Below are 26,826 nucleotides of genomic sequence, written 5' to 3'. Positions count from 1 at the left end.
CAAGAAATCCTGAATGGAATCTCTCCCCCAGCCTGGCTTTCCAGTCTTGGCCTAAGGAAACTAACCCTGTCTTTATCTTGCCTGATAGGGTGAATTTGATTCAAGAAATATTTAAAACAATCAATTCAACCAACTTTATTTGTGAAGCAAGGAAATAAAGGCTTACTTCTCTTAAAAGGGAAAGAAAGAAGGAAAGAAAGAAAGAGAGAGAAAAAAAGAAAGAAAGGAAGGAAGGAAAGAAAGAAAAGAAAGGAAGGAAGGAAGAAAAAGAAAGAAAAAAGAAAGAAAAAGAAAAAGAAAGGAAAGAAAGATTTAAAACCTAGTGTATATTAGGCACAGTAGAGGGGGATGCCAACGTAGATAAGACAGTCCCTGGCCCCAAGAATGTTACAGAAGAATTAGCTGAGCTGGTGTAATGCAGGGGCTCAGAGGTCCATGGCAGGTGTCTGTGTGTGTGTGTGTGTGTGTGTGTGTGTGTGTGTGTGTGTGTGTAGAATCACCTTCACTTCACATTTGGGCCCAAGGGGATCATGTTCCCTGCAGAGCCCTCAAGCAGGAAACCAGTGGCTCCACTGCCCACTTTTGGAATTCAGGCTTTTCCCCAGATAAGGCTCCTGCCTCTCACCACTTTTCACCTGGCCCAGTTGGTGGCAATTCTGCAACTTCCAACACAGGAGTTAGTCAAGGGATCCCACTCAACGAGAGACACGATCTCACCTTTTAATGGCCTCTAACGCCTTCTCGCCACCCCTCTCCTCCCCACCAACAATCCCATCCTCTTCGTTCTGTGTGCTCAGTGAACTCTAAGGGATAGCCGATCCCTTGTGTTGTCTATCTGAATTACTGCAGAACCCCTGGCTCCTAGCTCAGAGCTGGTAAGGTGCTCAGTCCGTTTTAGTCGAATGAATGGATGGAAGAATAAATGAAGTCCTTCCATGGAAGCTGGGCACACGTCATGCTTACTCTAGGAAGATGTTCAGATGGCCATGGTTGTTCTCCAAATGAAATCACCACTGTTCTCTCCTACCAGAGACTCTTACTCTGGACCCCTTTAGCATTCATTTATTCATTGGGCCAATGTTTACTGAGTAGCTCTTCTGAACCAGGCACTTTATCCTGTGCCGCAAGGCAAATGTGGAGCCCTTCCCACCCACACATCTCCCTCTTCACACCCTGGCCCCCTCTTTTCTCCCATGCCACCACACACCCTGCCCAGCCCACTTACCCCTCTTCCTTGTTCTGCCTTTTACACAAGGATCCCATATTTGGGCTTCTCTGACCCTGTCAACCTGCACTGGACACAAAGGAGGGAGGAGGACTCCCAGCCTCTAGCGCCGGCCCTCAGCCCATCCTCCCACCGCACCCCAGGGACCTGGCCCAGCCAGGCTCTGCCCAGAATCCCAAGCCACCCAGCCTCCTGGAACAGCCCTGAACCTTGTTGACTCGTTTCAGCCCCTGGGGTCCCTGCCCATGGGCGTCCTGCCGAGTCCACCCGGTGCCCGGCCCCCAGCGCCCTGGCCCCTCGGTACTGCCTGCGGCGGGAGCTGCCAGCTTTTTGGAATTCCTAATGCTCCTGGCCCCGGTGATTGGCTGCTCAGCTCTGACCCCACTTGGGCTGCCGCCTGGTTGGATAAAAGGGGAATCTCCTTGGGGCTCCAGAGCATTAGACACCGGAGGGGGCACCTGGGACCAACTTCGCGAAGCGGGGAGCCCGGCGGGGGGGTGGGGGGAGCGAAAGACCTGCGGCCTCAGCCCCTCCAAAGAACCGGGAGATGACGGGGAAAGCGGGGGAAGCGCTGAGCAAGCCCAAATCCGAGACTGTGGCCAAGAGTTCCTCGGGGGTCGCCCCGGCCAGGTGCACGGGGTTCGGCATTCAGGAGATCCTGGGCTTGAACAAGGAGCCCCCCAGCTCCCACCCGCGGGCTGCCCTCGACGGCCTGGCCCCCGGGCACTTGCTGGCGGCGCGCTCCGTGCTCAGTCCCGCAGGAGTGGGCGGCATGGGGCTGCTGGGGCCCGGGGGGCTCCCCGGCTTCTACGCGCAGCCCACCTTCCTGGAAGTGCTGTCCGACCCGCAGAGCGTCCACTTGCAGCCGCTGGGCAGAGCGTCGGGGCCGCTGGACACCAGCCAGACGGCCAGCTCGGGTAGGTGAGGGCGAGGCTGCCAGGCTGCCTGACTGGGGGCAAGAGCCGGAGCTCCACGCCGTCGGCTTTCGCTGGCACCGCAAGGCCTCCCCCGGGCGCAAAAGTTCGCGCCTGGCCGAGGGGTCGCAGCTCCGGCCTGGGGCTGGCGCGCCCGGGGCAGGGGCCCCGAGGATGCTCCCGCTGGCCGCCTGGTTTCGGCCCCGGCGTTTCCGGCCTCCGCGCTGTTCTCTCGTCCCCTCGTCGGGCCCCGCTCTGCCCCGGCGCCAGGTTGGGGCCCCACCGGAAACCGGGCTTGGCGTGTCGGAGCCCGTGGGGCGGGCTGCGGGCCCCCAGCTCCGCTGCCCCACTGCGGCCCCGGCCTCCCGGAGGACCCTCGCTCTGTTCCGTGTGCTGGAGGCCCGGGGAAGCGGGTGCCCGCTTCGGCCCCAGCCCTGGTATCCAAAGTTGTTGTTCCTTCCTCTTTTTTCTCCGTTCCACAACGCCCACGTTGGTCAGCTGGGGTTTATTTTTCACCCCACGCGCTCGGACAACCTGGCCTCTGCTGCGGCCGAAGCGGCCGCCGTTCAGTTGCTCCTAAACGCCACAATATATCCGATGCCGGCGCCTGCCGGCTCGGGGGGGGGGCCCCCGGGACGACCCCACCGCGCCCTCCCTGGACTGCTTTCCCGGCCTTGCGTCCCCACCCGCTCGGGCTCCGGCTCGTGCTCTCGCTCGGCAGTTCCCCCGATTTTTCGTTTATCTTTTTATTTATTTATTTTTATTTGGAGGGGCAACGAAAAGTGGCGCGTCGCAGTCTCTCCAGTCTCGAGCGGGGGCGCATTCTGCAGGCACGGAAAAAAGGGGCTGTGCCCGGGGAGACCCCAGCCCTTCCCGGCGCCCAGCTCCCGGCGCCTCGGCTCCGCTCCTCGGGGCCAACTTTAAGGCCCGGGGCGCCGGCGCTGCCGGCGCGGGGCAGGGCGCAGCGCGGGGATCACCGCCCGCGGGCCCCGCGACTCCCTGAGGCTGCCTCGCTCCACCGCCGTCCCTGCCCCAGGCGCGTTGGGGCCTTTGCCTCTCTTGCAACGAAATCTGTTCAAAATCTGCGGATTGGGGCGCCGGCGCGGGTACAGCCAGCCGGGGCTTAGGGATGGGGTCGCCCTCTCGGAGGGCTTCCGAGGCGGGCAGAGCAGGCCCCCGGCGCTTCCGCAGGCGGCCCGGGGTGGGGCCCTCGCGGGCTTCGGGCGTCTCAAGTCCCCGGGCGCCGGCGAGCGCTCCCCCCATCCTGCCGCATGTGCCTCCGCCCGCTTTTCAGATTCTGAAGATGTTTCCTCCAGCGACCGAAAAATGTCCAAATCGGCTTTAAACCAGACCAAGAAACGGAAGAAGCGGAGACACAGGTAAGGCCCCTGCGGCGCCTTCTGCTACCTCTTCTGCTCACCCACTCCCTGCCGTGTCCTGTGTGGGGGTCGGGTCGCTCCGACCCTGTTTTCGCCGGCTCGTGAGTTGAAACCTGAGGCTGTGCCGGGGCGGGGAGACCGAACGTTGTTTGGGGGCATCCGCCCGGGACCCCGGCGTCCAGCCACACGGGGCGAGGATGGTGTGTGGCCTCCGGGGAGGCGGCACGGGGCGGGCTTTTCCCTTCGGGAGAAAGGAAAGGCCAAACCCGAGCCGGAGAGGGGCAGACGGCCCCCAGATTCGATCCCTGCACCAGCACCTTCGGAAAGCCGCGCGTACCTCCCGCGCACGCCGGTCCCTCTGCCCTCGGCCCCCGGGACCGCCTTCCTCTCCCGCGGTCCCTGTCCTCTCTGCCACACCCCCCCAGTCTTCTGCTCCCACCGTTCCCCAAATCTTGAGCGTGATACCTGCACTGATGGGAATTTTTCGTTAGGCTTCTGCTCTTTTGTGATCCTGAGACAGTCTCTTCCCGTCCCCCAGCCTCGGTTTCCTCGTCTGTAAAATGGGGAGGGAAGGTGTGTGGACTGGCTGACCCCGCCAGCCCCAGCTGGAGTGGAGTGGGCTGCATTAGGGCACAGCCTAAAGGGAGAATTTTAAAAGATATGCCTTCAAACTGGCATTACTGGCACATTTTTGCAATGTAATAGGTGCTGAAAGGTAATTCCTGAAAAGTAAACCCTCTCCGCCCCCACCCCAGACTCTCATTCCTGTCCACATCCACTCCACAAGCTACCCGGTCCTTGTAGGAATTTATGGGGAGGTTTTTAAGGAAATAGAGAAGCAAGAACCAGAAATCTGCCCGACTGGCTGCAAGCGCTGCCTCCAGACTCCTTCCCAGTGCTCACCCTCCGGTGTGTTTCCCCAAATCTCTCTCTGCGCACCAGTCTAGGTGGGATCTCCACAGGGTTCCTGCTGACTCTCCCAACATTTCTCCCCTGCGAGTTCTCCCTGCTGCATTCCACCCCATCCTCTTCTCCCCAATTCGTTCTCAGCCTCTTGGCACCCTTTCTCTGGGTACTTTTTTGCATTTTCCTCTTCCTTAGCCCCTGAAAACCCCTCTATTGGCTTCCACCTTGTAAAATGGCTTTTCCTGGCCTCTAAGACCCCAATAGGTTCAGGCTGGAATGAGGCTGAACTTTGACTTGGTTTCTCAGTAACCCCGGCGGTGGTTTTGTTTTGTTTAGCTTCGTTTTGTTTTAAACGGAAGCATTGATCCTGGGTCACTTTGGACATTCATTCATCCAACACATATTCATTAGAACATTTTTTAGTGCGCCCATCTCGTGCTGGTCCCAGGGTGGGCAATCCTGTCAGCCTCCCCGAGCAGGGACAGACGCGGGGACCATGGAGGGAGGACAGTTCAGAGTCCGGGCTGAACTGCTTCTGTGCTGGTATGGAATGAGAAGCAGGGTTCACATAGCAAGGAGAGTTCTGGAAAAAGCATCCCCTGCATGCCAGAACAGTGTTTCTGTTCCAGGACATGTCCTTGTGTGGCACCTGGAGCTGGCTGACCCATAGCCCAAAGTCTATGCTTAACGCTCCCGACTGTCCTCCTCTGACACTCTCCCCTCTGAGGAGATGGTTGGGAGCTTTGGAGGCTTCTCTGTGCGACAGTATAACTCACCACCTGCCCTGGGTTTCAGGTTATGTCTGGTGCACGAAGGGAGCAGATTATTAGAGATATTATTAGAATGGCGACTGATTGCCAGTGCAGCTTTTAATTAGTAAAAAATATTTTTTCCTGAACTTCTCTCATTTGAGGATTTCAGGTAAGAGACCCTAGAGTCTGGTGATGAGAGATGGGCATCTCTTTTTCTCTCTGAAATATGCTGGGCTTAGAGAAGGGAGGAGGGATGGAGCAGAAGCCTTGGGAGTCTCTCAGATTTTGCACTTCTCTGTACTGGGAAAGCTCAGCTCTGCAGACAGGATGCAGTGGGCACCAAAAGGGGCTGGGGTTCTGCGCAAAGCCAGGAGCAGGGTTTGGATCCCACTTTGGGGATACAGGAGGCTCCCTGGAGGGCACGTCGGGTGTCAACACAGGGATTCGCTCTGAGGCAGGACTAAGGGAAAGTTTGGGGGATTTGAGGTTTTATTTTGTTTTATTTTTCAATGAGAGCTCTCCCATGCAGAGGCTGGCACTTGAATGGTTCTAAATCTCTAAATGTCTCTTCTTTGGCTTTGGCCAAACTACAATACCTGTGTGACTTTGTTTCCCTAGTTTTGAAAACGGCTTGCATATTTTGATTGTTTATTTGGACGATCTCTTCCAGGGGCCCTTTAGTAAGTGACAAGAGCAAAATAGAAACCAGCAGATCTTCAAAATTCTGAAGAATTCACTTTCTGTATACATAAACATTCCATTCCCCCCTCCCAGGAGAATAGGAGAAACGATTTAGAATCAAGCCAGTCATTTTCTATAAAGGGCAGAATCTTTCTTCCTCACACATCCCTTGCATCATCCCCCAAGATATTAAAGCCGACACACCAGCACAAGGACCTACTGGGGCTTACACCTATACTTTTCCCTTGTGTTGGGTAAGGGTGAAAGTGAGGGCCGTCAGTGAAGGATTCTAACCACCCCCCACCCCCCACCCCGTGCTGGTCCCAGGGTCAGATCCCAGAGGCTCAAGCATGGAATGTACCATTTTTACAAATGGGTTTGTGGAATCTGGACTATAAGGTCTGAAAAGAGAAGAATTTGTGCCTTTAAGTGGATGTGTATAGTTCATGGAAAAAAAGATGGGCTCCATGAAGCCCCTGATATTGGAGGTAAAATTTTGTGTTGGACCATATTCATTTGCACATTGGCCCAGGGCGAAAGAAAGGCTGTAGCTTGTACCAGATTTTTAAAACGGATCAGGACCCAAACAGGTCAATGGAAACTGCTCTGTGGGGAGTGGGGGTTGTGTAGGTAGGCTCTCTCAGAGTGAGAGTGACCAGAATGGACCGCCCCGAAGTGGAGGGGGTCTGCAGGCAGCTCTAAGGAGCTAGTAAATTTGGATGCTGGCAGAGGAAGGGCCGATAAGGAGGGCAAGGTGTTGGGGTGCATGCGGAGGTGGGAGATTCAGTTCTCAGCTGTACAAACACTGGGGTTGCAGTTGCATTTGACTTTCTGGTGGGTCTTTGAACTTGGATGTCATTAAAAGGTCAACGACCAAATAAAAAAGGATCGACTATTATACTACTTGTTGTCTGTGAGAGGAAACTGGGAAGCAGGTCCCAGGGGGCCAGAGGCTTTAAGTTATCTGGTGAGTCCCTCACTCTGTGCTTAGAAGGAAGAAGAAGGGCTTTCTACAGTTTTCTAAAATTTCTGAACACCCTTTCCCCCAAATCGCTTCTAGAAAGACTCCCACTATGAAATGTCACCGACATGATGAAATAATGTCCTCCCGAGAAGGGCAGGGTGGATCTTCAGTGTTGAATGAAGACGAGTCTAGAGTGTTAAGCTATGAGTGTGTGTGTGAAGGAGTTTATGTCGGATTGTGCTGAGCCAGCCTGTATTTGGGGTCTGTCCAGGTGGCATAGAGGAGGTCCATTCTATCCTCTCTGGAACAGTGTCTTTCAGTTGCTGGATCCTGAGTGTGTCATTTTGCTCCCCTTAGGACAATCTTTACTTCCTACCAGCTAGAGGAGCTGGAGAAGGCATTCAATGAAGCCCACTACCCAGATGTCTATGCCCGGGAGATGCTGGCCATGAAAACGGAGCTACCAGAAGACAGGATACAGGTAACAGAGCCCCAAGTCCCCCTCTCTCTCTTTCCCCACCCTCGGAGGCATTGACTGCCCCAGGCTCCCGGACACCTGTGACCCCCATCTCCCACCCCCCTGCTATGGGTCCTTATGAATAACAGTTCATTTAAGCTGACAGGTATTTGCTGAACACCCACCATGTGACGTGGGCACTGTTGGGGACAAGAGACTTAGATGACGTAGCCTGGCCTGCTGTTCTAGACCCTAGGCTTCCTGAGGCGTATGTCAGGCAGACCGTGAAGGGGGCTGTGGTGGAAAAGGAGTGCTGGGTGGGTCATGGGCTCTCAGTGGGGTCTTTGTTGTGGTCAATATCTCTTAGGACAGCTAAATGTCTGCTCCAAGGCCAGAGGTGGGGAGAGGGGGAGAGTGGCTTCTAGCCCTGACCCCATTCTGTTTCCCTTTCTTCCACTCCCCTGACCCATGAAGAAAAGGTTGCCCCCTCCCTTTCTGTCTACTCCCCACCACGTCCATCCACCCATCCACCGGAAGCTTCTTCTTCCTCTCACACGTGAACAGCTGGCCCTGCCCTGGGATGTGGCTGGGGACTTGTGCCTGTAAGTGTGGCTCATTGTTTTGTTTTTTTAAGATTTTATTTTTAAGTAATCTCCACACCCAACATGGGGCTTGAACTTACAGCCCTGGGATCAAGAATCACATGTTCCACTGACTGAGCCAGCCAGGTGCGCCTCTCCTAGAGAGTTTTGCGGCATAACCGGCCATGGGTCTGGACAGGAGTGTTCTCAGCTGTGGTGGGTGCAGGGCTTCCCTTCATCAGCAGGAAGACCTTCCCAAGGCCAGAACATCGCTAGCTGGGCAGGAGTGTGGCTGCTTAATGGTTTCTCTGGGAGGAGATGAAGTCGGATGGTTTTCTAGGCAGGGCCTCCATGAGGCAGAAGAAGTGAGTGTGGTAGGAGGAGAAACATTTCCAGATTTGGATTTGCCTCAACTGGATCACATCCTTAAATGAAAGCTGCTCCCGTCAGTGGAATGGTCCAGAACAGTTCACTGCTAAGGCTGGGAAAAGTTGTTGGTAGGGGGTGTCCTGACTTCCTGAAACCCCTCCCAGTCAAGAACCCTGGGTCTCCAGGTGGGATATGTGCTGGGGGGAGAAGGAACCAGATAAGTTGTGGGTTGTTTTGTGTTCTCTCATTGGACAACCCGAGAATTGGAAATGAGACATGAGCTACGTTTCCAGAAGAGTCTTCCTCTCCCCTGGAAAGTGATACGGAATTTCAGCCGGTAGCTTTAGACGTTGGCACTAACAATGAGCTCAATTACTCATAAGCAGATTATCTGTTTGGTACATTATCCATGGTGGCCTGGATCCGTCATCCCCCACCCAACTGGGTCCAGTGGGGTAAGCCTGGGTGTTGATTCTGAATCGTATGTGTGCGCGTGTGTGTGTGTGTGTGCGTGCGCGTGTGTGTAACCCAAGGCCCGATCCGGTCAACGTGCAGTGGTAACCCATACCTGGCCCTTCCTTAGCACAAAGTTGGCTATTACGAGCGGCTAGGGTGGACGGCTGAAAAATTCCCCTGTTGTCAGGCCTCACTTTTGCACCACTGACCAGTAGGAAGGAACAGCTAACTGTCGCTTGTGGTAGGTCGTCCTAAAATCTGTTTGGCCATGGTGGTGACGGTGGTGATGGTGGGTGGGAGTGTGTGAGGGATATGGGGGAAGGCTCTTCGTCAGCTGTTACTGCGGTTGCCACAGATGCCCCCCCCCCTGCTTCTCTAAGTTGCCTGGGGGCGGCGGGGGGGGGGGCATCTATCCGTGGCCTCTGAAGCTGCAGGAACCAGCAAGGAGGAGGGTGTGGAGTAAATTGATTGCCCTTGGGACTGTGAGGACTGTAGAAATGGGAGAATGGAGACCAGAATCTCTCAGTCTTTGAGCACCACAGGGTTCTTTGGCTAAATGCTGCCTCCAGGAGGTGTTTGTGAGCTGTTAAATGTCCTTGCCCCAGGTGGCGCTGGGGGAGAAAGCCTTAGCATGTGTCAGTGACAATCACAGCTGTCATTTACAGAGCAGTCTCCATGTGCAGGTGTTCTGAATACATGACATGCACAGGGCAAGGGAGTAGGTAGGGTGATTAGGGGCACTGTTTCGGAGCCAAACACATCCTGGCTTCACCATTCCCAGCTGAGTGACCGGACAAGTTACTTCACCTTGCAGAGCCTCTGGTTCCTGTAAAATGGGGATGATGGTGACACCTGCCTGTTGTGCAGATGCTATGCGCCGTGCGTAATGAATTCCGCGTGATGCCGGGGGAAATGCCCAGTGCTCACTCTATTTCAGCGCTGATCTCATTAAATCCTGGTGACAACTGAGGAAACGGAAGCACAGCAACTTGCCCAAGGCCACACAGCTAGCAAGTGGGGGGCACAGGGTTCGAACCCGGGTCTGCGTCTAAAGCCCAGAAATTCACCACCTCCTCTTGAGCTTGAAGCCTGCGCTTTGACTTGAAGCTGGGGGAACAGAGATGGTTTGAGGTCAGGTGGGGACCTATATCAAACCTTTATAGAAATAACCAATATTGGGCACCTGGGTGGCTCAGTCAGTTAACGGTCTGACTCTTGATTTCAGCTCAGGTCATGATCTTGCGGTTTCATGAGTTTAAGCTCCGCGCTGGGCTCTGCGCAGGCAGTGTGGAGTCCCACTCACGCTGTCTCTCTCAAAAAAAAAATAACCAAAATTTGTTTGAGTACCAGACATTATTCTTAAAGAAAAAAACCTCAAAAACACACTCTCATAAAAAAAAATTTTTTTTTGGAATGGGCACATTCTTGTATATAAATTCATGGTTTGGATTCTCTGACTAGTGCTGTTCCATTCTGACTTTTTTTTTTTTTTTTTTAGTTTTATTTATTTTGAGAGACAGAGAGAGCAACCAGGGGAGGGGCAGAGAGAGAAGGAGAGAAAGAATCCCAAGCAGGCTCTGCACTGAAAGTGCAGAGCCTGATGTGGGGCTGGAACTCACGAACCATGAGATCATGACCTGAGCTGAAATCTAGAGTCGGATGCTTAACCGACTGAACCACCCAGGCGTCCCCCATTCTGCCTCCTTTAAAGGGATCCCTGCCCAAGGATAGGGAACAAAGTTTTAAGGAATTTTACTCCAGAAGATAGAAGATGTACCTTGACAGAAGGCTGCAGGGTGTCTCAGCCTGGAACATTTATTAGCATCCCAGGGCAGCTTTGGAAGACACCCATGCTGGGCTTCCAAGCCCAGCCGTTCTGGTGTGAAACCTGGGCATCTGTATGTTTTTGAAGCTCTCCAGGTGATTGTGGGCAGCCAAAGTAAAAATGCTGGGACAGAGGCTCAGGAAAGGAGTTTCTGCATTTCAGGTGGGTTCATATGAGTGGAGGGAAGTAGAGTTTGGGGTGACAGGGCGGGATGAGGGACAAGATGACCTGTCAGGTGTGCACGGAAGGATGCTGCCTGGGCTACTGGGAAATGTGGGCAAAGCCGCCCCCTACTGGACGTCAGAGGCTGCAGCAAGGCCCAGCTTCTCTGAGCTTGAAGCTGGGACAGGAAGGGAGACGCTGAAATATGGTGTCAGGAATGCTGAGTGCATGTGGAGTGTTAAGTCATTAAATCACTGCAGCAACGAGCCCAAATTAATCAGCTTCCAGCCGGAGGAGAGAGGAAAGAAGCTGGGTGAATGTGATGGGAACTGCCACATGGCCGACAGAGCCAGGCCTGACGGCAGGAAGACAAGGTTGGAGGGCGGGGCCTGGGGAGGCAAGTGCCCAGAATGTGCAAAGAGCATCCATTGTACAAGATGTCTCCTTTAGGGGGGACAGTCCTGGGAAAACCACAGAGGGTCTCCTGGGAGACCTTTGAGGGAAGGAGCCCTGGACATGTTGTCCGGTGGGAATGCAAAGATGGGAGCTTCCAGGACAGGAGAGAAGCCATGGGCACAACCACAGCTGCTCACGCTGGCCACACGCACAGCGAGAGAAATGGCTGACAGCCTTGCCTGGTCTGCTCCGAGTGCGCCCTATGGCAGAAGGGCACCTGTTTGGCAAGTACCCCTCCCCAGGTCCAGTCTATCAATGGAGGCACACACTCTTGGGACCCTCTCTGCCAGTTGTGGAGGCACCTGCCAGACTAGCTGTTGACAGCCAGAGGCATCCTACTGGGCTTTCTGAGTGCTGCTGGGGCACCACCTCTGAGGGGAAATGCACCAGGAAACCCAGATCCTTTCCCAAGCCGGAAGTTCTTGCCTGGAGTGCCAAATCCGGCGACTATGGGCGTCACTTTGGGTCCCTGCTCAGGCACTCAGAGCCCTGCAGTGTCAGGCAGGTGAGGACCATGACCTTTACACAGGTTCTGCTGAAGAGTTCCAGACCTGACCGTCGCATGAGAGGGGCAGTCTCTTCTAGAAAGTGGGCAGCCAGGAAACTGAAGGAGTGAGCAACTGAAGGAGTATTCGGCGCTTGCTAGAACCAAGAGACCAAGTAGGGAAAAAGATCTAAATGCTTAGAAGGAACCTCAGAGGTGGGAGCGGGGCCAGGAAGGACCTGGCTTTAGGTAAAAAGTTTTCCACTGAGCATTTTCTGGAAAGCGGAACCTCGTCTTGCTGCACATTTATCCACAGAATTCATCCAGCATCAGGCCAGGGGTCTTGAATTATTATTACGTGCCAGGCATTTCCCATGCACTGCTACATTTCATGTTTATAACAAACCTTCAAGAGGGTGGTATTACAGGACAGATGAGGCACTCAAAGCTCGAAAGGCTAAGAAATGCACCCAAGATCACCAAGACCGTTGGAGGCAGAGCAAGGATCTCCAACCTAGGCTTCCTAGCTTCTGATCATGGCCAATTTGCAGGGCCTAGGCTTCCTCGCTTCTGATCACGGCCAATTTGCAGGGAGCGTTGGGCACCTGCATGGGTGTTCTCTTGCATTTGAGCCTCAAGGGCCTGCAATACCTTACACATGTGCTGAGAGCGGCAGGGAAATCCGTTGGGCCCTCTGGATGCCTAAGGGGAAACCAGAGGCTGTCTGTATTAAAATAGCATGGTTTGAAGGTTGGTTCTGTCTCTCTGCCCCTCTTCTGGAGTTATTATTGTCAGTCCAGCCTTGCTAAAGGGCATGCAGAGGAGGCCAGAGGGGCAGGTAATGCTGTTGATTAACGTTCCCTCTGGGCAGACTCCCGCTGCTATTCTGTGCCTCCATTGAAATAACAAGTAGCACTTCCTGAACACCTACCTTCTGTGTGATGAGCATGGATGTTCGAAACTTTCACTTCTGTCACCAATCCTCAAACAACCCTGAAAAATAGGTATTGTTTTATATTTGAAGAGATGGAGACTGAGAGAAGGCAAGGAACTTGCCCCAAGTCACACAGCAGTCGTTGTCACAGCTGAGAATTCCCGTTCAGGACTGTCCGCCTTCAGTGCTTCTCGTACACTTCAAAGTTCTGTACACATGCTGGTTGCTTCCAGGAAGGGAAGAGAAAGGCAAATATGAAGAGTGGTTAGGGTTAATGCTCATTCCTTGTCCACTTCCCTCCGAGGCACCACCGCCACCGCGTCCCTGCCAACTGTCCTAAAAAGAAATTGTTTTGGCTGTCCAGGTTTCCTCCATAAATTGGAGCAGCATCTGGTCTTTGCAGAGAGCCAGGCATTCCAGGAGCCCATAACCGAGGGTCCGGATGACTCCTGGTTTGAACGACCAGCTGGCACCAACTCCCCTGGGAATGTCTGTGGGCTAAGTCTGATCTGCAGACCGGTTATTCATTTGCCCAAATTAGGAGACCCAGGAAAATGGTTCTGTTTATAGGCCCCAGAGATAATCTGAATCCCAAGTCTGTACCCCCTTCTTTAGTGTTCCTATAAAAATGCTGGTTCCATGTGAGAGCCCTGCCCCCCGCCAGCTCTCTGCCCCCCGCCCCCCACCCCAAGCACCAGTGCTCATGGAATCCAGAGGAAGTCAGAGCGCTGCATCTTCCCAGGCATCCACACTGGGGCGGGTGGGGTGTCTCTGCCTTTGCATACTCCACAATCCCTTCTCCAGAATCCATAATGCCAAACCATGCTGAAAACAGGGTTCTTTCCTACGTGCGTCATCCAAAACTCACTAATGGCAAAAACCAGACCCAACTTTATGCTCTTTATTATTCCCTATGCTTTTATTTATCTGTTTTATTTTATTTTTTAAAATGTTTTATTTATTTTTGAGAGAGAGAGAGAGACAGAGCCTGAGCAGGGGAGGGGCAGAGAGAGGAGACACAGAATCCAAGGCAGGCAGGCAGGCAGGCTCCAGGCTCTGAGCTGTCAGCGCAAAGCCCAATGCGGGGCTCGAACTCACGAACCATGAGATCATGCCCTGAGCTGAAGTCAGACGCTTAACCGACTGAGCCACTCAGGGGCCCCTATTTATCCTTTTTAGTATGAATATGCATATGCTTTGCTGCAGAAATCCAAACTAATGAGTTTGATTATGGGTGTGCTGCTGCAGTAGAATGCCATGTAATGGTGGTATTTACATCACATTTTCTTTCTAAAATCCAAAACATGGTGGAGTCTGGCTGCATGGGTTCCAGTTAGGAGGTTGTGGTCTTGTTGTTTTATAATGCACTATATTCAAGCAAGAAGGTTAGCTCCTGACCAGGAAGTAAATGTCTTACTTAGATTCATAAAGAAAGCCTTCCCAACTCTCTGTGGTCAGACTCGGTGCCTCGCTCCATCGCCAACGGCTTCATCCTTCTGCCTTCTCTGAGAGGTGGATGAAACCAGAAGTCACTTACATTTTTATGTGAATTAGTCCTTTTAGATTTATCCTCCATGGAACAAGGCAGCTTGAGACAAGTGGGTACTTATAGAGGGCCACCGAGGGCTATTGGGAAGGAAGACAGGACAAGACAGAGGTCTCACAAATCGCAGGCACTGGGGTTGGCAGATAGTCGGGCAGAGCGCCTGCAGGACAGACAGGTGGCGCTGGGGAGGGATCTAAACAGCTTAGAGCCAGGCCAGGACGATGGGCGAGGTAGCCTGGGCTTGCATTGCTGATCTCCGCTCTGTAGCACACGAAGCGCAGCCATCTAGTGGCTTTCAAACTGCATAAACCCTTTCCTTGGCAGGGGCCCTCCTGGCGGTCCTGGGTCCAGACCAGGGGAAAGGTCCCGCACATTGGCCCCGCAGCTCTCCAGGAGGGCCCGAGCAGGAACGGCAGGTGCCAAACCCGGTGGTGGCAAAAGTGCAGGTGGCCGCAGGCGGCTCCACCCAGGGTGGAACGAGAGACAGTTTTCTAATTGCGGGTGGCGAGGCCCAGGGCGTCTTGGGCCTCTTCTCTCCCGTTTTTATGGGTTCCTGGTTGTTTACAAATGGAGATGTTTCAAAACAGGGTCACACACATTTGGGTCTATTTAAAGGTGTGCGTGGAGCGTGCGGTCTTTCCGCAGCCCCGCAGAGGGTGTCTGTGACCACGGGGCTTTGGGGAGGTTGTCAGGAGGCGAGGCGGGGCTGCCGGGGCGCCCTCTGCTGTAGGCGGCCGACCGCGCGCAGCCGTAGACTCGCGGCTACCTGGGGCCGTCGGGGCTCTCACTGCGCCACATAGCGGCGGCGGCGGGAACGGCGGGGGCGTGCGGATCCGAACCCCCGCCCGGGGCCTCCCGGCGGCGGAGACAGCAAAGGGTTAAACTGTCAGCGGCGCGATGTTAAACAGGTGTCAAAGGCGCCCCATATATCTGCAGATTGAAATCAAATTCTTTGCCGTATAAAAAGATAAATTACCCAGGCGCTGCCGCGCGTCCCACTCATCACGCCAGCGCCAGACGGCAAGCAATTTTTTTTTTTAATGTGCTAACGACCTAATCAAGCAATCAAGTCGGAGAAGATTGCAGAGTGACCCGGGCAGCCATCTGCCGGCGAGCCCCGCATTCATTTCCCGCGCCCCCGCGCGGGGTGGGGGCTGGGGTGGGAGCTGCCGGGGGGAAGAGGGGAAAAAATCCTAAACAAATTAACACCCAATTTTCCCCGTCTAATTAGTTAAATGAGAAGTGTTTGGGGTCCCCCGGGGAGGGGGAGCGGCTCGCGGCGCGGCTCGCGCTGCCTCCCCAGCATTAATTAGTGCGGGTCAATGCCGCGGCTCCCGAGAGAGCAGCCGCTTTAATTTCCCGTGATATTTCAGTGCCTGAGGCCCATCGATTCAAACAGAAATTAACTTATTTTTCAATCAGCCCAGGGCTGCCCCTGGGGGTGACTCTTCTTTTGCCGCCTCCTGAATAGAGCTGGAGCAATTTTTCATCAAAAGCTGAAACCTCCGCCTCCGGGGGAGGGGGAGGGGCCCGGAGGGAAGGGCGGGGGACCCCGCGCAGGCGAGGGAATGGAAATCGCAGAGGAAACTAATAGATTTTCCCGGAACCCGCCTCTGCCCTCCCCCTCATCCCCCCACTTCCCGGGGCGTCTCGGCCGTCTCGCCATCCCGGGGGTGAGGGCCCGGAGGGGCCGTGAGGGGGCCAAGAGGGGGCCGTTGGCCGGGCCTGGGATCCTAACAGCGCCCACTGGTTTCTCCAGGGCCTCTCACCTGCTTGAGGGACAGTGCAGCTGTCCCTAGCGCTGACTCCTGGCAGCTGCCGGAAATCTCAGAAAAGCTGCTTTGGGAGACCAAGGAATCTACCTTCCCCCAAGCACCGGCTTGGAGTGCTATGGACACCCCGAGGGTACCCCATGCCCTGTACCAGTCAGCTTTGGGGCCAGAGAAACAATCTCTAGGGTGCCCCCCACTGCACCTTCCTAGGTCTGCACCCCGCTTTCTCTGCACACCAGGAGAATTTTGTCTTCTAACCTGAGGGATGGATGCCCAGCTCCCCTAAATGTCATTCAGGGTTAGATCCAAAACTGTGGGGGAGAGGGTGAATGGAGGATGGAGGGCAGAGGAGGGCTTAGCCAGGATACGGCAGAGAAAGGGGGCTGACTCAGGCCTCCTGGGAGTGTGTCCCCCGGCTTCCTGATCCCTAGGTGCAATGCCCTTTGCTGCCTGGGTCCACCCTTGCTCGCTTCCCAGACAGCTCTGGCCCCTGGAGTTGTGGTGGAGAGGGAGCCCTGAACAAGAGGTGCGGTTAGTCCAGCCCTTGGAAGGCATTTGTCCCTCTGCGAGTCACAAAGAGATTCTGTTTATATGCTGGAGGCATGCACACTTGCAAGAGAGCTATCCAGGTGGGGCTTCTCAGAGGCGAACTGAGGACCATGCTGGGGACTGTCCACCTGCAAGACCCTGTCATGAGGCCTCTATTCCATCACCTTAGAACTGCTTCGATTTAAAAAAGAAAAAGGGGCGCCTGAGTGGCTCAGTCTGTTGAGCGTGCCGACTTCGGCTCAGGTCATGATCTCACAGTTCGTGAGTTCGAGCCCCAGGTCAGGCTCTGTGCTGACAGCTCAGAGCCTGGAGCCTGCTTCCGATTCTGTGTCTCCCTCTCTCTCTGCCCCTCCCCCACTCACAACGTGTGTCTCTCTCTGTCTCTCAAAAATGAATAAACGTTAAAGAATTTTTTTAAAGAAAAAAAGAAAAAGAGGGGCACCCGAGTGGCTCATTGGGTTGAGTGTCTGACCTCAGTTCAGGACGTGATCACCTGGTTCTCAGGAGTTCTAGCCCCCCCCCTCCCCCCCCAGGACTCTCTGCTGTCATTGCAGAGACTACTTCGGATCCTCTCTCCCCATTGCTCTCTGCCCCTCCCCTGCTCGCACTCTCTATTCCGCTCTCAAAAATAAAAAAGAAAATATTAAAAAAAAAATTCACCCATCGTATTCTTACAGGACTGGGTGTCCTCATTCTGGGCACTTGGAGCCTGGAGGAACCCCAGGGGCACCGTGGGGCGGGGGAGCTTAAGTAAGGACACCCTGCTGGAGAGACCAGCCCTCACAAGGGGATGCGGCTGCCAGCAAAGGGGTGGGGACCTTCCCAGTGGGCACACTGAGGTAAGGGCCTGGCCTCAGCGTCTCTCAGAACACGCCCCTGACCTGTTCATCCTCACTTGCAGGTCTGGTTCCAGAACCGCAGAGCCAAGTGGAGGAAACGGGAGAAGTGCTGGGGCCGGAGCAGCGTCATGGCGGAGTACGGGCTCTATGGGGCCATGGTGCGGCACTCCATCCCCCTGCCAGAGTCTATCCTCAAGTCTGCCAAGGATGGCATCATGGACTCCTGTGCCCCGTGGCTGCTGGGTAAGAGCCCGCACCCTCCTTGGGGCCCTGCCCCTGTGGTGAGGAGAGCGGGCTCCCTGGAGGAGGGGACAGAACCCAGGAGCAGGGAGACCTGGCCACAACAGCCTAGCAGGACACAGGCACTCCAAAACAGCCCTCCTCGTCATCCTTAGGAGGCTCAGAGGGCAGGTTGGGCCCAGGGCTCGGTGTCTATCCCTTGTGCCCCCCTGTTGGGTGGCTAGGACTCTCATCCCTGCCAGGCCCCGAACTTGGGTTCTTTTGTCTTCTGATAAGGGTGTGGCTGTCGCCCCAGGGTCTGTACCTTCCTCCCCCCTTGGCCAAAGGTGGGCTTGTGGTGAGTGAAACCGCCCCTCTTGAGGGTTCAGGGGACCCCTAGGTCCCTGTGGCCACCATTCTGGTTTTTCCCAGAGGACTTCTTCCCCCTTAAATCTCTCCTGCCATCTTCCCCCACCTGCCCTCAAGGCCTATGTCTGGTAAGCAGCACCAGCCTATCGTGGGGTTCTAAGATCTGGAATCCTGGGAGGGAGAGATGGGGGTGGGGGGCAAGTGCTATGCTTAGGAAGGGACAGAATAGGCTGCCCAGTGCCCAGGTGCCGGGGAACCTGACTTGAAGAAGCCCTCTGCAGGCCTGGTGCCCGGCTGCTGGTCTGTAGCCCCATCCCCTGGCCTCCCTCCCGCTGCCCCAGCCCCAGCCCCTGGGACTCGCGTGACTGCGGTGTGTGAAGTAAGGCTTTCTGCTCGTCCTTAATTCTGGCCTCTCTCTATCTTTGCTGTTTTCAGTTCAAGATGGCTTTCCCAGGCGCTTTTCTAAACCCGAATACCAACAATTCTTTTTAGGGATGCACAAAAAGTCGCTGGAGGCCGCAGCGGAGTCGGGGAGGAAGCCCGAGGTGGAGCGCCAGGCCCTGCCCAAACTCGACAAGATGGAGCCGGAGGAGCGGGGCCCCGACCCTCCAGCGGCCATGTCCCAGGAGGAACTGAGGGAGAACAGCATTGCGGCGCTCCGAGCCAGAGCTCAGGAGCACAGCACCAAAGTGCTGGGGACTGTGTCTGGGCCTGACAGCCTGGCCCGGAATACCGAGGAGCCAGAGGAGGAGGACGCCATGGAAGAAGACAGGCCAGCGGAGAAGCTGAGTCCACCACAGCTTGAGGACATGGCTTAGGTCAAGGGCACGCAGCTACTGGAGCCCCAGGACTCTGCTCTCTTCGGGGCCTGTGGTGTCGGGAGGTGTTCTCTGAGGCAGGGCCCGGGCCTGGCCTCTGCGCCGCCCCCCCCCCCCCCCCCCCCCGGCCCTACAGGCCCTCCATGACCCCCGGGGTGACTTCAGGCACAACTCAGTTCTGGCCGAGGCTTTGGGCCACACGGAGACACCCCCTATCTGGTCTTGACCTCTCCAGCATCCTCCCCTTCACCCCAACAGCCCTGCCTCAGAAGCTTTCTTGCTGTCCCAAACCACCCCTTCAAGCCGCTTTCACTCAATCCCTTGGCGACTCTCCCTGCCCAAATCCACCCCTTACTCTCTGTTCTCTCCCGTGAAAGAGCCTCCCCTTCCCAGCTCTACACCCGCTACGGATCCTGCTCTGGCCGGGCCCAAAGCCCACTGCTGCAGACTCATTGCCTGCCACAGCGGTGACAGGGATTGAGGACCTGCACTCTGGCACCAACGTCCTGAGCCCCCCAGTCTTCAGTAAAACTGCGCTCGCCAGCCTATTCCTTCCTGAGGGCCCGGGCCTGGGCCTCTGCGGTGTGGATGTGCTGCCCCGCAGGTCCAGCTACAACCTCTGCCCACGGTCCAGGTTAAACTTGGAAGGTCTCAGCCTGAGCCCCTCGGCCACCCTCTGTCTCATGCCCTCCACGGTCACCCTTAGGAACCTGCCGGCCCTCTCCACACCCAGCCCGCCCCACCGTTCCCCCCAGCATGGGTCCCAGCACTGCACGGGGCCATGTACAATATCTGTAGAGTCCTGGGCCTGGGCCCTGCAGCCAGGGGGTACACGTCACAAATGCTGTGGTCATGGCACTGTTGGGGAGGCTGAACTCTTACCCGGAGCCCTGGGGCCTGCGTTCTGAAGCATCCTGACCCCCCTGGTGTGATGCCTGTGACCCTGACTTGCCATGCAAGACACCCTTCTAGAGCTTCTTGCAATTTATCGGTTCGCATGTGTCCTGCCTTGGAGCACCCCAATCCAGCTGTAAAATGAACCCATAAGAAGCCACAGATCTCGACTCCACTTGATCCAGACCATCCTCGGGAGGCCAAGCTTGGAGGGGGCCTGGGGCTATTATAGGCATCAAGGAGTGGTCACCAGAAGGGTGAGAAAGAGAAAGGGCTCAAAGGAGAGCAAAGCAGGAGCCGGTGTTTAACTCAAACCATGCCCGGTGTATGCGTGTTGTCTGCCCGCTAGAATAGGAGGGACATAGTGACCGTGTAGGAATAGGTGACAGGGTGCTTCTTCCTGTCTGCGGATGAGAGGAACTGTCCATACGGGTGGCCTCCCTGCAGCTGCCCCCGGGACAGACGCAGGTCTCCCTCACCCCCCTGACATTTCCCTCTGCCATGCCACCCACCCTTGCAGGGAATACCTCGCAAGAGGAAGGTCTGAGACAGTGAGTTGGGGTTTTAATTCCGTATCAACAGTTGATTTCTTCCTCATCCCGTTCATGGAACTCCCCCCTCTTCTTCTTCTTGTCTTTGTCCCCAGTTGGTTTGAAGTGTTAGACTGTAGCCCCTGCCGTGTAAATACTGTACATAGAGTGGGAAGAAAGAAACTTGATATTGAGGTGTTCGAAATACGGAACTGTAATAACTTCTAGCTCTTCCAAACCTGTGATTTCTGTGCCATTTTCTGTAAAGACACAAGTAAGAATAAAATTGATGTAAAAACGTCAGGGGAGGAGGGATCCAGGAATCCTCCGTGGGTGAGGATGGTGTACTTCATGGGTAGCCATGAAGGCATTTTTAAATCCAAATTACCAGATTCCTCTTTGAAAGTACTCCAGCCGCACTGACACCGTGGCCTGCCTTTCTCCACTGAGCGGACGCCACCTTCCAGGGGCACTTGTCACCGTGATTTGGGACCCTCCTCCACTGCAGACACACCTGAAATATCCCAATCCCGCCTTGCCCCCCACCCCCACCAGAGTACCGACTCCCTCCTTTTGTGTACATGTGTGCACTCTTAAGATCTTGCCTACAACCCAAACACAACGGCAACATGTGGGAAAGGCAGCGGTCTCTGGAAGTAAAAGTCAAACAAACCTGAGCTAAATCCTGTTAAAGAGACAGGAAGTAAACGTGGGAAAGGACTGCATGAAATTGTCCACAGACAGCTGCTACCCGGTGGCTCCACGATGTGCTGGCTGGAATTGCAAGCTGCGAGAGAGGAGGGAGCTGGCCGGATAGCTTCTCTTTGAGCTTTCGGCTTCAGAAATCTCATAAGACTGTTTCAGATTGCCTCAGATGTGGAACTCCCTCCCAGAAGAGATCTTCCTGGCAGGCCATCGTCAAAGGAGAATGACAGGGAGCCAGTAGTCCCCGCACCCTGTCTTGGGAGTGGGTATAATCCTCCCGGACCCCGATCCTTGAGGGCACATGTGGGAAATCTCCAACTGCGATGTGGTGAAGGGAAAGATCCAAGAGCCTGGCTTCAAGTCCTGCCCGCACAGGCTCCCCTGGGCCTTTTCTGAGAAAGTCAGGTCCCTGTAGGGCCCACTGTGGCCCCTTGGCCTAGGAATGCCCTTCCTCCACCCTGCCCACCCCCACCACTCCAGGAGAGGCACTGCCACTTACCCTACAAGCCCCCTCCTCCCCAGAGCCTTCCTGATCCTCCAGGGAGAGTTTATAGGAGAGTTCTTTCCTAGCACTTGAACACGCCTAGACATCCCTCCATTACGGTATCGTGTGTAATTTCGTGTAATCTTTTGTTTTTAAGTCTATCTTCCTCACAAGACTGATTTCTTCAAGGGTGGGGATTATATCCTGTTCATCTTTTAACCCCAGGAACCATCAAAGGGCCTGACAATCTGTCGTTGAATGCACGGATGAATGTTCTCCCTCTAACTCATCCATTTATTCAATCATTTAAAAACATTTATTGAGAATCTCCTGAGTACCAGGCAGTGGGGCAAGGCGGTAGGGATATGGTGGCGGCCAGAGCCGTCTTATTTGGAGGGAAAGAGAGAATTCAAGGAATCACAGTAATCAGTCAAACACAGAATTGCCAATGTTCTAAGGCCTTGGAGGCGTGAGATAGGGGGCCATGAAAGCATATCTGTGGGACTTGAGTCAAGGTGTTGACCTCTGTGCCTCTCTCCTGGGACTGAAAACGTCTGTCCTTCCAGTGTCATAGTGTTGTGAGGAAGCAGCAAGGAAACTGGCAAAGGTGCCACACGAGCACAGGGGAAGCGGGGGAGGGAGGGCGCACACCCACATAGTCTTCTTAAGCCCAGGGGCCAACCTTGGCAGCTGCCCCCCGCCCCCACTCGGTTAGATCCGGGGGACAACTGGGATGCTCAGAGATGTGGGAGATGACAACCGCCCCAGGGGTTTGTCTTGAGAAGAGGCATGCTGCTTTCTGCAGAGGGACCCATAGACAAACCCACAGGCGATCAGTGAAGGGAGAGGTGGGGACACTGCGGAGAGAAAGCAAGGACCAGGAAAGGAAGGGCTTGGACAGCCAGGGGCTGAACGAAGGGAAATCCTGCTCAGTGCCGACTGCGATCCTGGGAGGGACTTTTCCCCAAGGATCCTGCAACCCAGCACCTGGAAGAAAGACTTTTTTGCAGGCTTCCCAGGCCCAACAGGCTACCCACAGAGGGCTGCATGTGCCAGGAAGAGCCTGGCGGGGATAGATGAGGAGTCTGGCTGGTGGCAGGAGGTCGGATGGACCTCTGGGGCCTGGTCCATTCAGCTTCCTCTGTCTCCTGAACCCCCAGATCACCAGGGGCCTTGGAGTCTTCCTTCTGCTCCCACCAGAGCTGCAGGGCCCTCTCCTCCCCGACTGTCCTGGGGACCTGGGGGCATGGCACCTGGGTCATCAGCTGTAGCAAAGGTACACGTACAAATGGCAGATGTGAATCATCGGGGAAACCGGCGACGGGTTTACGGGAACTCTCTGTGCTATCGTCACCATTTTTCTATAAATCTAAAATTATTGCAAAAAAAAATTAAGTTTATTAACAAACAAAGAAACAAACAAACAAAACAAAAACTATGGGGCACCGGGGTGGCTCAGTCGGTTGAACACCCAACTCTTGATTTCGGTTCAGGTCATGATCTCACAGTCGTGAGATCGAGCCCGGAGTCCAGCTCTGTGCTGACAGCACAGAGCCTGCTTGGGATTCTCTCTCTCTCCCTCTCTCTCTCTGCCCCTCGCTTGTGCTTGCACTCTTTCACTCTGTCTCTCAAAGTAAATAAATGAACATGAAAACCAAAATTTTTTAAAGACCAACTAGCTTGTTTTCTAGAGGGAAAACAACAGATGGCTCCTTTGGGTTAGAACAGGTACAGGGGTGCCCCTTTCCCTCTCTCTGCCCCAGGGTTCTGCTTGCCGAGTTGTCCCCGTCCCTGATCTCCCCAAGATCACTCAGACACCCAAGACCCACCCTCTGGGGAGCTGAAACTGAGTCAAGAGCCACTAGCCCCAAATCGTCCTGTCTCCTGTTGCTTCCTCAACTCAGGCAGCAATGACATCTCTGGGTTGTCACAGCTGAGCGGGCCCAGCAGTGATCTGCTCACTTCTCACTCAGATCAATCCCTTCCAAGGCTGACTCTTCTCAGTGGGCCTCAGCCTCCTCCTCCCTGGCCTACGCCCAGCCTCTGAGGCACGGCCCCCTCCGCTTTACCTGCAAGGCTCCGCTCCCAATTTGGATCTCAGGGAGTTTGACCCGGGAAGGGGACGGGGAGTGATGAGGTGGCCTCCTGTTGAGCTGCAGAATGGCACAAAGTGTCCTGTGTGCCCACACAGGTTGATATTCACCTTGCAGCCTCGCTTGGTGCTCAGGAGGCCAGAGAAAAAAAGGGTTGACCAGGGTGAACTCAGATGGGAGAGGCAAGAAGAGGAGAAGTTCACCTATTTCCTCCTCACAGCTCCCATGAAGCAGAACCAGAGTGGCGCTTACCTGCCCGGGAGTAGAAACAAAGGGTTAAAAGCCAAATCTGGGCTCCGCCAACAGAATTTCGCCGGTGAGATGACGACCCAGGAATCTGATCGATGCGCACGTTTATGAACAAGATGTTAAGACAAGTGCTGAGCTGAACGGCAACAGGTACAGAAGAATGTTCGAGGACAAGCACGCCCTCTGACAAGAGTGCCACTTTCTCCTCCTCACACGCTTCTGTCTTCCGTGATGTCCTGTGAGCCGTCCAGCTGAGGATTCCAGGAGCAAGAGCCCAGGAAGAGAGGAGCAGAGTAGCACAAAAGGCAGGAAGTGACTCTTGCTGGAGCCGGGCCGACAGCCCTCCTCCTCGCGGGGATCACTCCTGTCTGTCTGCCAGGCCCACCGCCCAGGGAGACAGCCCCTGGAGCAGAGTGCCAGCTAAAGACAGGAAGAACACCAAGGTGGATCCAGGACACCCGAGTTGAAGTGCAGCCTCTGCTATTCTCTTAACTTCTTCAACACTAGCACGCTCGTCTACAAACCTGCAGTCAGATCAGGACCTCGCCGCCGGGATGGTGTGAAGGGCCAAGGAGGTGGTGAGATTGTAACACAACCCAAGTTCCTCTGTCTGATGCGCAGCTGAGACCATCCCCCAGCCTGGAACGTGCAGCAAGCAAAGTATCCATTTCCAAGGCAGGCCCCTCCTCCAAAGGAGGAACATCAGGGAAATTTACAGGCAAATGAGAAAGGTCTGGGTAAAAAGTTGCAGTTGGGGGGGTAGTCCCATTTACCTGTTAGTTACTGGTTTCAAAATGGTGTGCACTAAACTCTTATTTCTTCTCTTATTGAGTTTCTATTTAAAAAAATTTTTTCCCAGGGCACCTGGGTGCCTCAGTTGGTAAAGCGTCCGACTTCGTCTCAGGTCATGACCTCGCAGTTTGTGAGTTCGAGCCCCACATTGGGCTCTGTGCTGACAGCTCAGAGCCTGGAGCCTGCTTCCGATTCTGTGTCGCCCTCTCTCTCTGCCCCTCCCCCACTCATGCTCTGTCTCTCTCTCAAAAATAAACGTTAAAAAAAATTTTCCCACCTGCTACACTTTTTTGGGTGTGGGGGACTTTCACTAGCTTCTTGAGTTGAACACCTATTCATTTTTAACCTTCTTTATTAATAGACATTTGAAATCATACATTTCCAAGTTTTATTGTAGTTGCACCCCAAAAGACTGTAGAGCTTTCATTATTTTCAGTTTTACGTATTTACCAAATTGATTTTTTTTCACTTCTGGATATTTTAAATGTTTAAAAATTTTCCAAGCATATGGGATTTTTCTGGGGGAAGACATTATCCCTGTTATTGACTTCTAATTTTATTATATTGTGATCAGAGATCATTATTTTCATCCTCTGGATATTTTGGCATATGTTGAGACTAGGTTTAGGTTAATATGTGGCTAATTTTTGTAAATACTCCATGTGTGATTGAACAATGTTTTCTCCAACTTCGAAGTGCAGTGTTTGGTATAACTGTTAGTTGAGCTGTTCAAATATTATATATCGCGATTTGTTTTCTGTTTTGATTATGGAGAGAAAGGCATTAAAAACCTTCCATTCTATGGCTTTGCCAGTTTCTCCTTGCAATTCTGTTTGTTGCATTTGCTGACTCACGGTATTTTGCTTGTGCATTCTGTAAGTTAATGTGACAGCTTTTCTCTCTTTTTCTGTGAGAATACTTGGATTGTTTAAGTGTTCTTTCTGTCTTTCCAGCCCTCACCTTGGGTCTGGTCTCCTGTCCCTGCATATTTAAAATGCAAGTTGCTCTCTCCTGTCACCTGCTGACCCCACACCCCCATCGCTGTTCTGGCTCTCACACCTGGGATTTCCCTTTCTGGCTTCCCACTTCATTCGTGCATCAGACTTGTTTTTGATGAATATAGTCATGTCTAGGTGTTCCTAATCAGACATTTCCCCACCAGTCTAGTCCACCATTTTCCTTCGTAAACTGTCAAGGGAAGTACAATGTGAATAATGTGGTTACCTCTGAAGCCTGTGGCTTTTGTGCATATCCTTCCCCACTGCTGGTGGTCACTGCTCCACCCAGGTCTCCGGTGGGATACTTTCCCCAATCCCAACACTGAGCTACCTGCTTGGGTTTGTTTCACTCAGTTCTTGTCAGCCTCCGCCTACCACTGACATCTTTCTCTCCATCTCTGTCTTTATTCAGAAACGTCAAGTAAGCATTGGAGGAGCAAGTGATATGTGGTGTTTGCTTAGGCAGAGCAACCATGAGACCATGAAATGGTCTTCATATTCTGGCTTCAGTTCTGACTGTTTGCAGTTATGGTGGAAACAGGCTTATTTTCCTAAGGGCACACAGGCCGTATATCTGGTATGATAGGTAGTTGGGTAGCAGTGAGGGAGGACTTCCTCTTTTAGTAGTTGTTTTTCACTGAATTTTGAAATGCTAATTGTGATTCTTAAATTTTATTTATTTAAGGGGCACCTGGGTGGCTCAGTCAGTTAAGCGTCCGACTTCGCCTCAGGTCATGATCTCACAGTTTGTGAGTTCGAGCCCCGCATCGGGCTCTGTGCTGACAGTTCAGAGCCTGGAGCCTTCTTCGGATTCTGTCTCATTCTCTCTCTGCCCCTCCCCCACTTGTGCTCTGTCTCTCAAAAATAAATAAAAATGTAAAAAAATTAAAAATAAAAAAATTATTTACTTAAAATATTTTTTCATTTTTGTTAACATTTTTTTTCATGTGTATTTATTTTTGAGAAAGAGAGACAGAGAGACAGAGTGGGAGCAGGAGAGGGGCAGCGGGAGAGGAAGACACAGAATCCGAAGCAGGCTCCAGGCTCTGAGCTGTCAGCACAGAGCCTGACACGGGGTTCAAACCCATGAACCAGGAGATCATGACCTGAATGGAAGTTGGCCACCAAACTGGGTGACAGCCACCCAGGCACCCCAGATTTCTAAATTTTAAAATGGACAGTTTACTACACTGCCTTATTAGTCTTTTTTTTTAAGTTTATTTATTCATTTTGAGAGCGAGTGAGGGAGGGGCAGAGAGAGAGGGAGAGAGAGAATCCCAGTCAGGCTCCATACTGGCAGAGCAGAACCCCATGCGGGGCTTGAACTCGCGAACCATGAGATCGTGACCTGAGCCAAAGTCAGACACTTAACCGACTGACCCACCCAGGTGCCCCTTATTCTCTATATACATATTTTTGCAATT

At 53.8% G+C, this 26,826-nt stretch overlaps 1 protein-coding gene across 2 annotated transcripts; it reads left to right on the top strand.

Annotated features, from left to right (window-relative positions):
• Positions 1-1,677: 1,677 nt before the first annotated feature.
• Positions 1,678-20,384, top strand: VSX2 (visual system homeobox 2). Of its 2 annotated transcripts, none has more exons than XM_086709285.1 (5): positions 1,678-2,142; positions 3,434-3,518; positions 7,179-7,302; positions 17,314-17,494; positions 18,275-20,384. In XM_086709285.1, exons 1-5 carry the CDS (start codon positions 1,773-1,775, stop codon positions 18,655-18,657), a joined length of 1,143 nt encoding a protein of 380 aa, XP_086565411.1. In that variant the 5' UTR covers positions 1,678-1,772; the 3' UTR covers positions 18,658-20,384. The 2 variants fall into 2 exon arrangements, with proteins under 2 accessions (XP_086565411.1, XP_025775632.1); XM_025919847.2 differs by having other exon boundaries at positions 1,686-2,142; positions 18,332-20,384.
• The last annotated feature ends 6,442 nt before the right edge of the window (positions 20,385-26,826 follow it).

This window comes from Puma concolor, chromosome B3 (genome assembly GCF_028749965.1).
Source record: "Puma concolor isolate L17-30 chromosome B3, mPumCon1.1.hap2, whole genome shotgun sequence".
In the NCBI taxonomy this organism is placed as follows: Eukaryota; Metazoa; Chordata; class Mammalia; order Carnivora; family Felidae; genus Puma; species Puma concolor.
The sequence above is the reverse complement of the archived record's forward strand: the minus strand, read 5'-3'. Positions and strand labels throughout refer to the sequence as shown.

Excerpts from the sequence above, each read along its gene's own strand:
- VSX2 (XM_086709285.1), top strand. The coding sequence starts at position 1,773 with ATGACGGGGAAAGCGGGGGAAGCGCTGAGCAAGCCCAAATCCGAGACT. Across the intron at positions 3,519-7,178 it reads CGGAAGAAGCGGAGACACAG|GACAATCTTTACTTCCTACC; the intron begins GTAAGGCCCCTG and ends TGCTCCCCTTAG. Across the intron at positions 7,303-17,313 it reads TACCAGAAGACAGGATACAG|GTCTGGTTCCAGAACCGCAG; the intron begins GTAACAGAGCCC and ends CCTCACTTGCAG.